Source organism: Coregonus lavaretus, assembly GCF_964263955.1.
Source record: "Coregonus lavaretus genome assembly, chromosome: 38".
In the NCBI taxonomy this organism is placed as follows: domain Eukaryota; kingdom Metazoa; phylum Chordata; class Actinopteri; order Salmoniformes; family Salmonidae; genus Coregonus; species Coregonus lavaretus.
In genome coordinates, this window is record NC_140025.1 from 5115457 (window position 1) to 5128643 (window position 13187).

Below are 13187 nucleotides of genomic sequence, written 5' to 3' on the forward strand. Positions count from 1 at the left end.
CTCTGTGTGTCTCTCTCTCTCTCTCTCTCTCTCTCTCTCTCTCTCTCTCTCTCTCTCTCTCTCTCTCTCTCTCTCTCTCTCTCTCTCTCTCTCTCTCTCTCTCTCTCTCTCTCTCTCTCTCTCTCTCTCTCTCTCTCTCTCTCTCTCTCAGGTAGCAGAGCTGTTGCTGCAGCGCGGTGTGGACATTAACACCATCGATAAGCAGAGCCGCAGTCTGCTGATGGTGGCAGCCAGCGAGGGCCACCTCAGCACTGCTGACTTCCTGCTGACAAAGGGTGAGAGGTCAAGAGTCAGGGTCACATCATGGTACATGGTAATTCTCACTGCACTAAGGGGGAAAGAGTGTCATTTAAGATATTTTTTTGTATTTTGGAGATATACAGTATACACTTAGTGGCCAGTTTATTAGGTACACCACCCCGTTCACGAAAATGGTTCGCTCCTACAGACATTGAGTCACGTGGCCGTGGCTTGCTATATAGACAGGCATCGAGGCATTCAGTTATGGTTCGATTGAACGTTAGAATGGGCAAAACTAGTGACCTATGTGACTTTGAGCATACTATGATCGACGGTGCCAGGCGCACCGGTTCCAGTATCTCAGAAACGGCGGGCCTCTTGGGATTTTCACGCACGACAGTGTCTAGGGTTTACCGAGAATGGTGCGACAAACAAAAAACATCCAGTCAGCGGCAGTCCTGTGGGCAAAAACAGCTCGTCGATGAGAGGTCGAACGAGAATGACAAGAATCATGCAAGCTAACAGGCGGGCCACAAACAGGCAAATAGTGGCGCAGTACAACAGTGGTGTGCAGAACGACATCTTGGAAGGCACAACTCGTCAGTCCTTGTCACGGATGGGCTATTGCAGCATATGACCAAACCGGGTTCCACTCCTATCTGCTAAAAACAAGAAGAAGCGGCTGGACAATTGAGGAGTGGAACAACATTGCCTGGTCCGACAAATCCCGGTTTCCGGTGCGTCATGCTGATGGCAGAGTCAGGATTTGTCGTAAGCAGCATGAGTCCATGACCCCATCCTGCCTGGTGTCAACAGTACAGGCTGGTGGCGGTGGTGTAATGGTGTGGTGAATGTTTTCCTGGTACACGTTAGGTCCCTTGATACTAATTGAGCAACGTTTCCATGCCCTGAAGAATTCAGGCTGTTCTGGAGGCAAAGGGGGGTCAGCCACAGTATGTGGTCCTCTGTAGCTCAGCTGGTAGAGCACGGTGCTTGTAACGCCAAGGTAGTGGGTTCGATCCCCGGGACCACCCATGCACGCATGACTGTAAGTCGCTTTGGATAAAAGCGTCTGCTAAATGGCATATTATTATTTATTATTATTAGATGGGTGTACCTAATAAACTGGCCACTGAGTGTATGTCAGACTCAGTTGCAGTGGAGCGAGCATGTTATTTTTGATCTGGTTCCAGGCGCCTCTTTAGCCTCTGTGGATAAGGAGGGCCAGACAGCTCTGAGCTGGGCGTGTCTGAAGGGTCAGAAGGCCATGGTGCAGCTCCTGGTGGAGAGGGGGGCAGAGATAGACCACCCTGACAGGAACGGACGTACCCCTCTCGACCTGGCAGCATTCAACGGTGACGCAGAGACGGTGCGGTTCTTTCTAATAATGCAAACTGGAGAAAAAATTGATACACAGACATCATTCTGATTTTGCTGCCACTGTCCTAGATTGTCTAAAACTGGCCTAGATTGTAGATTTTTTTAAACACAGTACTGAATTTGCAAAATTCCCTCCAGCAGCTTTGTCCTTTTAAAATGCTGTTTGTTTTGTCGTGTCCTCTACAACCACAGGTTCAGTACCTGGTGGAGAAGGGTGCAGTTGTGGAACATGTGGACCACAGTGGGGTGAAGCCTCTGGAGAGGGCTGTGGGCTGTAGGAACACTGCTGTAGTAGTGACCTTACTGAAGAAAGGGGCCAAGCTGGGTGAGTTGAGTTGACCTGATCTGTCAGTGTTAAACCTCTGCAGGGTCTTGAGGAAGTTGCTATCAAAATAATGTATTTCACCCCTCTTTCTCTTCACTGCTTTCTACCTGCTAAAAGGCTACAGAACATCCCCTTATGATCGATCAGGTACTTTCTTTAGATACCTTTTACAGCATTGTGTGTGTGAGTGAGCGTGTTTAACCTGTGTTCTCTTACCACTTGATCAGGTCATGCTACGTGGGCGATGGCCACATCCAAACCAGACGTCCTCCTCATCCTCCTACAGAAAGTCATGGAGGAGGGCAACCTGCTGTATAAGGTAAGTGTATGTGTATGCATGTCACTGTCTGTCATGAAAGTGTGTTCAGTTAGAGAATCTGCTATCTCCAAATCAATGTCTGTATTCTCTCTCCATCTCTCCCTCCCCCTCCACCCCCCTCTCTCTCTCTCCAGAAGGGGAGGATGAAGGAGGCAGCCCAGAGGTATCAGTCCGCCCTGAGGAAGTTCCCCCGAGACGGCTTCGGAGACGACCTGAAGGGCCTGAAAGAGCTCCGTGTCTCCTTGTACCTCAACCTGTCACGCTGCCGCAGGAAAACCAATGTGAGACGCACACGCACACACATTACTCGATCAGTTAATAGAATTGCAGGTATTATTAATAGAATTGCAGGTATTATTAATAGAATTGCAGGTATTACGTCGCCTGATATAGCTACACACTACTCGTTTAGCTATTTTATAGAATTTAACATTGAATGAAATCTAGAATAGTATAGCAGTAGGTATAATGGATAGATCTTCATCTCAGTAGCCTGGAGGAAGTGATCTAACACACCCTTGTTTTACCAGACAATATAATAACATTTTATACTAGAGTGGTGGTGGTCAAATGGCATCCTCAGGCAAATGAGTAATGGAAGAATGCTATGATGTGATACGGTCATCCTCTCCCATATACTGGAGTAATCACTCACTCACACACACACGGAAAGAAGGGATCCTCCCTCCGTTGTTGCTGGTGGGAATTGGGTCAGGGGGAAGAGAGAGAGCTGGCTAGGCACACATATCATCCATATTTCATCATGCTGCAGGTGAATAGAACAGGAGGGGAGTGGGACTACAGAGGCCGTAAATACTGTCATTAAACATTGAACAGTTATTCAGAGCTGTTAATTTCAAGGCTGTAGTGTAATGCCGACCGCCATCTCAAGAACGGAATCACACTGTGGTTTGCTTGATTAAATATTCACCTGAGAGGAATGAGGGAAGCAGGGAAACTCATTTAAAAACAAGCCAACCGCATACTCTCTAGGCATACCAGAGATGGATGGATACACTGTGCACGCAGGCATGCACACACACACACACTGTACACACACAGACATATTGTACAGGCACGCACACGAGGGCCACTAGAGGTGTTTATGAAATCACCATTAAAGGCCCAGCTCAGTCAAAAACATGATTTCCCTGTGTTTTATTTATATTTCCACACTACACTCAGACCACTCCTAGACAGTCCTAGCAAAATTATTGCTTGAGAAATTGCTCTTTGCTAAGAAGCCATTTTAGTTTCTCATTTAAAAATGTTTATGAAAACAATGACAGGAAGGTACTTAATTGTTACCCAGAAATGATTTTATATTGAGCATTGTACCTGTAAGAGTCAATAGTTATAATTTCCGACAACTAATTGAAGGAGTTATTTTTTTTTTACGGGTTGGAGAGAAGCTATGAGCACCCGTCTGGAGAATCCATTAAGACACTGGGAGAGAAAGCTGCTCTGCTTTGAGCTGCACACAGATTAATAATTCTCCAGTTAAACAACGCTGAATTCCTCATTCCAGTCACTTACAGTAATTGCAAAGTGTGGCGCTGTATAGACTTCCCGCTGGATTCACACTGCACTCATTAACACTCACAAACACATTACCCTGGCTAATGACCTTAAGACGTTGGTTTTGGGTTCTCCGTGAGAAATTCAGAGTGGACAGAATTTAACAGTAAACATTCATAATTCACAGTTGGGTTTCTGTCCTCTTTTTCTCAACAGGACTTTGGAATAGCGGAGGAGTTTGCCACCAAAGCCCTGGAACTGAAACCCAAGTCGTATGAGGCGTTCTACACCAGAGCACGAGCCAAGAGGAGCAGCAGGTTAGTACAGACCAGTTCTCAGTTAATACTGATATAAAGAGAGGGACTACAATGTACGGGAACAGTTTTGTCACTTCACACTATGTTCACCTCATGTGTCCATGCAGGCAGTATGCGGCGGCGATAGCCGACCTCCACGAGGCGTCTCGGCTCTGCCCCACCAACCGTGAGATCCGCCGTCTGCTGACGCGTGTGGAGGACGAGTGTCAACAACAACAGCAGCAGCAGTCCCCCAACACACCACAGGGCCCCCAAGCAGCACACAGTCAGACTCCCGACGACCTCACAGAGAGGAGCCAGGACACAGAGAGGAGTTCTGATACACAGAGCCAGGATGAACTAGATGATGATTATGAAGAGATAGGGGGAAAGGAAGAGCCCTCACCGAACCCCTATGGGCCCAACAGGCCCAGGAACCCCTATGGACCCAACAGGGCTCTCCCACCAGTACCAGGCGCGGTGGGCTTAGCGCCCCAGGACCCCAGGCCTGGTTCCCCCCCGGACGGGTCCACACAGGCCCACCTGTCTCTGGACAAGCAGGGCCCTGTCCTACAGGATCCTAGACAGAACCAAAGCATCAAGACCAAGCAGCAGCAGCACTGTAACTCCCTGCAGGTAGGGGGCAGACCAGGGGGCAGGCCTATGTCTCTGTGTGGCCCCTCCAGCCCCCTGCCAGGCAGACACATCTCCACCTCCCTGAGACCCAGCCCTGGCCTGGGCATCGACATCAGCCCTCTGCCCTCCTCTTCCACAGACCACCACCCGGGGCTCACCCCTGCCAACCACCACCACTCCTCCTCCTCCTCCTCCTCATCTGTCCAGCCCTTCCAGGGCCACTCCTCCAGCCTGGCTAGGGGAACAGACAGGCTCTCAGCCCACCCCGGCACCACGCTGGACGGCCAGGCTGGGTCCCTCACCCCTGGGGTTGGTAAGGAGGTAAGGAGGGAGGGTGCTGGGGGGTGGGCTGGCCCCGGTCTGCGTTCTGGTGGTCAGACGGGCAGTATGAGGGCCTCCAGCTCTAGCAGTAGCCTAGCCTCCAGCGGGACCCTGTCAGACAGCGGCAGGACCCAGGTGCCTCAGGGGCCCGACGTGCCTCGCCCCAAACCGGCTAAACCAGAGCTCAAGCCTCGGCCCTTCATGGGGGTGAAGGACAAGGCAGTGCGTGTCCAGGGGCAGCCCCCACCTGGACTGGGCTGGCAAGGTCAGCCTCACTCCCAGCCACTCTCCCCTGGAGGTCTAGAGAACCAGCGACACAGCATGGCCCCTATGGACAACATCCAGGGATTGAATAATGAGTTCAAGCAGAGGTCATCTTACGCTGAGCCACTGCAGAGCCAGGCTCCCCTCCAGGTGCTCAACGGGGCCCAGGCTCAGGCCCAACACCTGGCCCAACAGGCTCAGGCCAAGGCCCTGGCCAGGGAGTTTGGAGACAGGTTCTACCACAGGGAGCCAAGACCAGGTCCAGCTGCAGGCCTACAGCACTCCTCCCAGTTCCCAGACGGGAACCACCGGCAGGCAGGGCTCACCAGAGATAACCCAGCCATCCTACCCATCAAACCTAAACGCTCCTTTATAGAATCCAACGTCTGAACTGACCGTACATTCATTCAAGCACAAACGCAGGTGCAGACACCATAACAACTTACTGGACAATGGACCATATGTATTCCAGAGAAACGGTGGCAAGGGAACGGTTTAAAAGTGCATTTCTTAATCTGACACAGTGTATGTGATGCACTGCATTTAGACTTAAGCAGAATTTGAGGCTTTTGTGCTTTTGCGTAAGCATGCCTAGAGCAACTCCAATAAGCCAACAATACAGTGCACATAATCAACCCTCGGAACCCCCCTATAGTACCAGCCCAATAGCCAAACAGTAGCACAGCATCCTACTATGGGCCATTATAACAATGTAACTATGATGTAGTTTGTAAACACTAAAGGGTTTCGATACTGATGGACGAGAAGCCATTTGATTAAACGATTGGCTAATGATCGGCACGCATATTGAATAGGGATGTTTATACATTAGATTTGTATGTGTTATATTTATAGATTATATAAGTGGTGACAGCCTTTGTCAGTAAAACGAAGCCCTCAATGCAAAGTGGTTCACAATGCATGGAGGGTTCTATACCTTTGTACATTTTATAAATAATCATATTTAATTAAGTGTACATATAATCCTACGGACATTGTTGTAACTGCTTGTTGTTGCGGTCTATGTTCACTTATCTACTGTGCCGATGGCTTGGTCAGTTGTAAGAGCAATATATTTTATATAGTTATTTTTGCACAGCTAGAGAAACATTTGAAAAGTTGATGGATGTATTTAGTTTATGTGCGCACAACATTAACAGTTTACAGTAAGGTACAGAAGAGCTTGTAACAGTTTACAGTAAGGTACAGAAGAGCTTGTAACAGTTTACAGTAAGGTACAGAAGAGCTTGTAACAGTTTACAGTAAGGTACAGAAGAGCTTGTAAGGGTATTATTGGTGAGATGATATTGATATTGTACATTGTTGCCATCTTTGATTTGTGAGCTATGCTACACATTATACCGACTGTGCTCAAGCACTACTACCATAATCATCATGGGGAAATAAAATAAAACCTCTTTGGAAAACCAAAATGACATCAGTCTTCCCTTTCATAATGTCATCTCCCTTCCACTCATTTCAAACACCCATGTGTACAATTGTGTGTGTACCGGCATCTGTTGTAGCGATCTCGGTTATATAACTTTAGCCATAGATAGAACACTTCTGTTGTTAACACCAGTATCCCATCAAAATGCCTACATTGCATCATCATCCATGAAATGGTTTTGGAGCTAAAGCAGTAGAGTAAATAGCAGAGTTAAACATGGTCTACATGCAGGAGTTTGAGAATATATATATATATATATATATATATATATATATATTAGAATATCTCATCAGCTATAAATATTTACATTCTAAAGTAGTTTCATCCCAAGAGAGAAAGTGCAGACCCAGTGAGGGGTTGAATAGAAGCTCAGTATGGTCTACCTGAAAACATCATCATATATAGCTTCATGTCCTATCAGCCTACTTTTGGTCAGAAGTTAACTGAGGGATAGACAGTCTTTGGATTGAAAGGGATGTAGAAGACGCCCCTGGACCCCTCTTTCTCACTGGCTGGTCCTCCAGCGTCCAATAGCCATCTTCAGGGTTCGGTTTGGGGTCAGAAGTGTTGTCTGTAAGGGCAGGTTGGTCATGGGGCTGGAACGATTCTTGGTTGCGATCCAGCTCTCAATCGCTTCCCTCTCATAGGAGTACCCATCTGTTCAGAAGAAAAGACAGACAAGATTGGTAGTGTTTTTTTGCATCCTTTCAAAGCATGCCACTGTATTGCAAAAAAATATTGTAGCACTGATAGAATCTTGATAGCTAAAGGCACAACCAGACAGGTTGCCATGGGGGCATGTCCCACCTGCAGCGATAACAGGGTCCTTCATCAGCTCTCTGGTGATTGGACAGAGGAACTCATCAGGAACACCGGTACACACACACCCCGCCTTCAGCTCCTCCACCTTCCTCAGGACCTTACTGCGCAGCCCCACCGACTCTACAGTACACCAACAGGAAACAACCAGGCAGAGATATGAGGAAATTGTATATTGGCCAATGGGGCTTGCATCATTTGTGGACGTGATATCCTGGCTTGAGCACACTGCCTACATGACCCAGTTCCTGGTCACCATGGAGACTACAGTAAAGTGAGGTCAGTCCGTGTGTGTGTTAGACACAAAAAAAAAAAGAAAAGAGCCCTCCCTCCCTGAGAGGAAAAAAAAAAGAGTCTCTCCATCAGGAAGATAACAACCTGGCATGGCGCCATCCCTCACTCTCAGAGAGAAGAGAGGAGAGATGCACCCATGTTTACTAAGAGATTAATCTCTTTTAGAGAACAGGGCTGTTTGGTTACCATGGTTGCCATTGGCATGAGAGACCATCAACAGACCCACACCTACCACCTCACAGAGAAAAAGTTGGAAAAACTAACTTTCCTCATTATGGTGAATGATCTTTATTTAAAAGAGAAGATATACGGATCAACCAAAATCTGTAAATCACATTTTCAGATGGATTTTGAAATTGTTTCAGACAGAAATGGTATTAGCTGTAAACCATTTTCTATGTTACAGGATATGTATTTTGGGATGAGTGATTGTGTTATGTAATGGAGCAGAAATCTTAAAGCAGATTACACATGGCCTAATCTAATGCTGTACAGTTAAAGCGTATGTAATCCTGAGAAAATCTCATTAACATTCATTCCTCAATGTTTACCTTGTTTTTCATTTGCCCCTCCCCCTACTTAATAAATATTATGTGATGACGCGCTGTTTCCAGCTACTGTACACATTACAAGTGGGTAATGTGTATAACATGATAATGTACCATTGGTATATTAGCTGTATGATAATGCATGTTATTATGATAATGTGTATAGTCTATGGTGTGATGTTCCATCCCCACCTATGTTGAGTTCTGAGGCCAGTGTCTCCTTGGTCATACTGATTAGCTCAGCTCCATCTATGTTGTTTGCCTTGAAGGTTTCCACCAGCGCCTCCAGCCCCTCGTCGCACAGCCACGCCCCCACATCCTCTTCTGACCAATCACTGACCAGAAGCCTGGAGTGACCCGGCAACTTTCTGCCTGATAGGTGACCTCACGTTAGTATCTCTCAATGACATGCTGTTACTATGGGTATTAACGTGTAATCAATCAAACGTTTCTATAGTGCTTTTTAGTCACTTTCCCACCTTCGGATGAGAATCTTGCAGTTTCAACTGGAAAACAAGATGTGAAAAATGTTATACAGCACAGTAAGACTCCACATAAACAACAACAAAACGATGAACATTAACGTATTTAAAATTACAGTAATTGAATTTCAAGCCTTTTATTGACAAGCCTCTCTTAGAAAGAGCTGTGTACGGGTTCTTAGAACGCTATCAGGTGAGAGAAGGGGAGGAGGAGAGGAAGAAAGCATTGTGAGCCTATATAACGCTGAGTGCACAAAACATTATGAACACCTGATCTTTCCATAACATAGACTGATGAATCCCTGACGAATTGAGGCTCTTCTGAGGGCAAAGGGGTTCAATCAATATTAGGAAGGTGTTCTTAATGTTTTGTACACTCTGTATACTAATACAGTGAATCCACATTAAAAGTGAACAGCAATTCGGTTCTCAGCAGGCAGTGCTTCAAGGTAAAAGTCACCTGGAAACACAACAGGCTATGAAAGACTTAGCAGAAGGCATTATCACCGGGATAGAACTATTACTCTCGATAAAGCCCTCTTTGATAGCAGTGGGACTCCTAGGTTTCACATAGAGACCCTCCATCCCGCACTGCTTTCAATGAGCATATGGGACGTGAGTGGTGCAGATAAGGAAGAAAATTTTAAAAAACTCACCAGGTAAAGATTTGCATTCTTTTTGTCCATTAACCATGCAGAGAGAGGGGTGGTGATTGACAGAATAAAAAACATAATCAAGCCATAATCAATAAAGAAGAGCTTATGCAAATACAGCACATAAATCATAAATACAGCACATAAAAAAATAGATCACCAGGCAGGCTGTCATCACCATTAAGTCAACAAGCTGTCATCACCATTAAGTCAACAGGATCTTTGTTCACATGGGAAAATAGTGAGTCATTATCTAGGAACCCCACACCGTGACTCAGAATGCTAATGCCATTCTTAATGCCAATAACACTGGCAGCTTGTCAATTCACGTACTTCCACCTCATCTCTTAGACTTCTGTCCATCTTTGTGTGTGTGTGTCTGTGTTACCCACCATGGCCACTGCGTCCGTCCTCTACACTCCATATATTGACAGTCTTGTCCATAGAACCCGTGGCGATCAGAGGTTTGCTGGGAGAGAAGGCACACGCCGTCACGTACCTACAGCAAAGGATCATGGGAGGGGAGGACGGAAAGATACATTTTAAAAGTAGGCTATTGAGATGTGACTCTTATGTCCCAAGGGTAAGAAGGAAGATTACCTCTCATGTTGGTTCAATGTGTAGAGCAAAGCCCCCTGGCTCTGAAAAAAACAACAACATTCAAGTTGAGAGGGGAGGTGTTCATGGATTTCTTTGAGGAACATTAACATGGGGAGTTAAACTGAAATGACATCTACGGTAATGAAAAGAGCTTGAGTGACTTACAGCATCATACACTGTGACTGTTTTGTCCACTGAGCTGCAACAGAAAAGGTAATGGTGAAAAGCAACACACTTCTCCCCCTTGTGGCCAATTGGAGTAAATGTATAACATTATCTTGACTATCTGTAAGAGTGCTTTCCTATAGATCACCTATGGGCTGACTTACCCAGACACGAGCAGCTGTCCGTCTGCAGAGAAAGCACAGGAGAGCACTGGGGCAGACTGGCCGGTCAGGGTGTGCAGCAGCTGCATCTTACAACCTACAGGCCAGAGGGGACGAATGGACCACACCTTCAGATCATTCATTGTGAACACACATCCTCCACATCATCTGATTATCAACAAATACACACTGAATTCAACGCTAAACACCACATTTGCATCACCATAGCATGTGGTCAACGTACTGCCTGTGTTGGACCTGGAGACGATCCATATCTTCAGTGTGCTGTCTTGTCCACAGGAGGCCAGGCGGAACTGTACCACACCACTACCTGAGAGAGACGGGAGCAAATGAATCAAACAACACCTGTCTCAACAAATTCCCATATATGGAGACTCCAAGATAGCCTGGTCACAGATAAAAATGTTGTGCTGTAAAGCCAACTCCTATGATCGTTGTCATGTTTGTACAAACAGATCTGGAAACAGGCCAACTCAAAGATTGAAGGAGGAGGAAAATATCATCATCATCATCATCACCACTGAGGATCTTGGGGCCGAAGCAGCAGCAGGTGACCCCCAAGTCGTGAGTGTTCTTCTCCGCATGGAGCTGGTTCATGTCCAGGTCCCACAGCCTGAGGTCCCCATACGTAGATCCAGTGACAAACATCTGGCCACAGGGGGTGAAGGAGCAGGCCACCATAGTGGTGTCATTCACTGCCCCCATCCTGTTGACAAATAATCAGTTAAGAACACTCTGCAAGAGACAACACATAATATCAGTCTGAAGAGGCCAGCAAAGCCTCACTTGATATAGGCAACACACGCAGGCCTACTGTAGGCCTATTTATGATAGATAACATGGAGATAAATGATGTCAATCAATCAAGTTTACCTGTGCAGTGTTTTCGTAGGGAAATCCCAAAGACCTAAGGTACCATCAGACGCCCCCGAAACCAGGTGTGAAGAGTCGGGCGAGAAGGCGCAGACCCTGACGGGGCTCCTACCCGGATGCTCCAGCACTGCCTCTATCTCACCTGTGTCCGTTGACCACACAACTGTTGAACCATCAGTTGAACACGAGGCTAAATACTGACCACAGGCGCTGAAGCAACAACAGTGGACGCCATAGCCGTGGCCAGAGAGCGGGGAGTATGAGACTTCAGAAAAGTCTTGGGTGTTGTAAATTCGTAACGTTTTGTCAGCTGAACAGGTCGCCAGCAGTGTCGCGGAGAACGCGCAACAGTTGACATCGTCGCGATGGTCTTGCAAGGTGCAGATCAGGGACACCATTTGAGTTGGTCTTGATGAATCCCTTTCACAATAGAATACAACTATTAACTACGTGACATTACAGTTTTTACAAGATAGATAGCTAGACTCGTTATCCAAACCATTTGAAGTTGCCAGAGCAGAGAGGTTGCAATCACATGCATTTTAGCAAATAGGCTACTTACTACCCACTGGGCAAAAACTGGTTGAATCAACATTGTTTCCACGTCGTTTCATGCCAAAAAAAACTATGTGATGAAGTTGAATCAACGTGGAAAACTAATTGGATTTGGAAAAAGTCATCAACGCTTTTTGTATTTTTTTTCACCCAACTTTTAATCTAAATCCAATGACGAAATGAACCATCAATGGTGAAATGTTTTGTTGATTTCATGTTGAATTGACGTTAGTTGACAACTCAACCAAATGTAAATCAAAACTAGATGTTGAACTGAAGGGATGAGAAATGCTTTGAGAACTTCGAATCAATTGTCCCATAATCCCAACTGTTACACCGACCAGATTGAACAACTGCTAGTTTTCCAGAAAATTGCCCTTTTTGTCGTCATGCTAAATACCAGTTGCCACATCAGCCATTTTGAAATGGCAGTGTCAGCCAAATCAGCTAATTTGTTGTTCAGCGGGATATGCCATTCCATAATGGCTGCTGTGGCTACTGCTAGTTAACATGTAGCCAATAAAACTGAACTCCACGATTTACGATGGAGTTGCGCAGTGCCTAGTGAAAGTAGTTTCAGCTCCCAAAGACAAGCCCGCAATTACACAGGACATTGTTCTGTGTAATTGCGGGCTATTCTTTGGGGGATGAAATTAGACGTCGGTGCTCCAGCCCGCCCACTCTAGTCGCCACTCAACTCCATCGTAAATCGTTGAGTTTAGTTGGCTAGTTAACGTTAGGACAAAATGGGCAGTTTTCGGAAAAACTAGCAGTCTTTGAATCTTCTCTGTGTATCATTTATGGAGTATTCGAGGTAAAACGCATTTCTCATCCCTGGATTGAGGTGCGTTTTCCAAGCTGTGTCTTAATTTAAAGCTGCAATATGTAAGAGCGTCTGCTAAATGACTAAAATGTAAATGTAACTTTTTGGGCGACCCCACCAATTTCACATGTGCGTTATAAATATGTCATTCTCATTGAAAGCAAGCGTAAAAAGCAGTAGAGCTGTTCTATGTGCACTATTTCTATGCTTTCCAATCTTTAAATTTCGTTTTTGCATCTTTTACTTTCAGTATTGTACACCAGCTTTAAACAGCTGAAAATACAATATTTTTGGTTATGTAAAATATATTTCAAGCGGTTTAGATGGTACAATGATTATTTTATATTCTAACTATAGTGGGATTTGTGTTTATTTCCTTACCTCTTTGCGTGCCTATGTTCGATGTTTACTTCTTGGTTACGCGCACGCTGTCATATGATCAGC

General features: G+C 45.9%; 2 protein-coding genes across 2 annotated transcripts in view; one reads left to right on the forward strand and one right to left on the reverse strand.

Moving 5' to 3' along the window:
• The window catches only part of LOC311112347 (protein TANC1-like), a gene marked incomplete at both ends in the record, with an annotated part of 48257 nt that extends 42568 nt beyond the window's left edge, over window positions 1–5689 (forward strand). The window contains 8 exons of the mRNA XM_084155426.1: window positions 152–275; window positions 1434–1609; window positions 1813–1945; window positions 2063–2092; window positions 2173–2264; window positions 2399–2545; window positions 3999–4103; window positions 4211–5689. Coding sequence (XP_084011552.1) covers window positions 152–275; window positions 1434–1609; window positions 1813–1945; window positions 2063–2092; window positions 2173–2264; window positions 2399–2545; window positions 3999–4103; window positions 4211–5689 — 2286 coding nt within the window. The remainder of the gene's footprint in view (window positions 1–151; window positions 276–1433; window positions 1610–1812; window positions 1946–2062; window positions 2093–2172; window positions 2265–2398; window positions 2546–3998; window positions 4104–4210) is intronic.
• Window positions 5690–6418: 729 nt separating this feature from the next.
• Window positions 6419–13187, reverse strand: wdsub1 (WD repeat, sterile alpha motif and U-box domain containing 1). The gene is made up of 13 exons (XM_084155445.1): window positions 13125–13187; window positions 11366–11785; window positions 11011–11198; window positions 10716–10802; window positions 10475–10568; window positions 10311–10344; window positions 10146–10186; window positions 9938–10044; window positions 9549–9566; window positions 8890–8916; window positions 8603–8782; window positions 7557–7691; window positions 6419–7406 (listed from the first exon to the last, which is right to left on the reverse strand). Exons 2-13 carry the CDS (start codon window positions 11761–11763, stop codon window positions 7255–7257), a joined length of 1461 nt encoding a protein of 486 aa, XP_084011571.1. The 5' UTR covers window positions 11764–11785; window positions 13125–13187; the 3' UTR covers window positions 6419–7254.

Coding starts and splice junctions, on each gene's coding strand:
- wdsub1 (XM_084155445.1), bottom strand. CDS start 11,763: ATGGTGTCCCTGATCTGCACCTTGCAAGACCATCGCGACGATGTCAAC. Junction 10,803..11,010: donor CGGCCCCAAGATCCTCAGTG/GTGATGATGATG, acceptor CGTCTCTCTCAG/GTAGTGGTGTGGTACAGTTC. Junction 7,692..8,602: donor GGCCTCAGAACTCAACATAG/GTGGGGATGGAA, acceptor GGTGTACTGTAG/AGTCGGTGGGGCTGCGCAGT.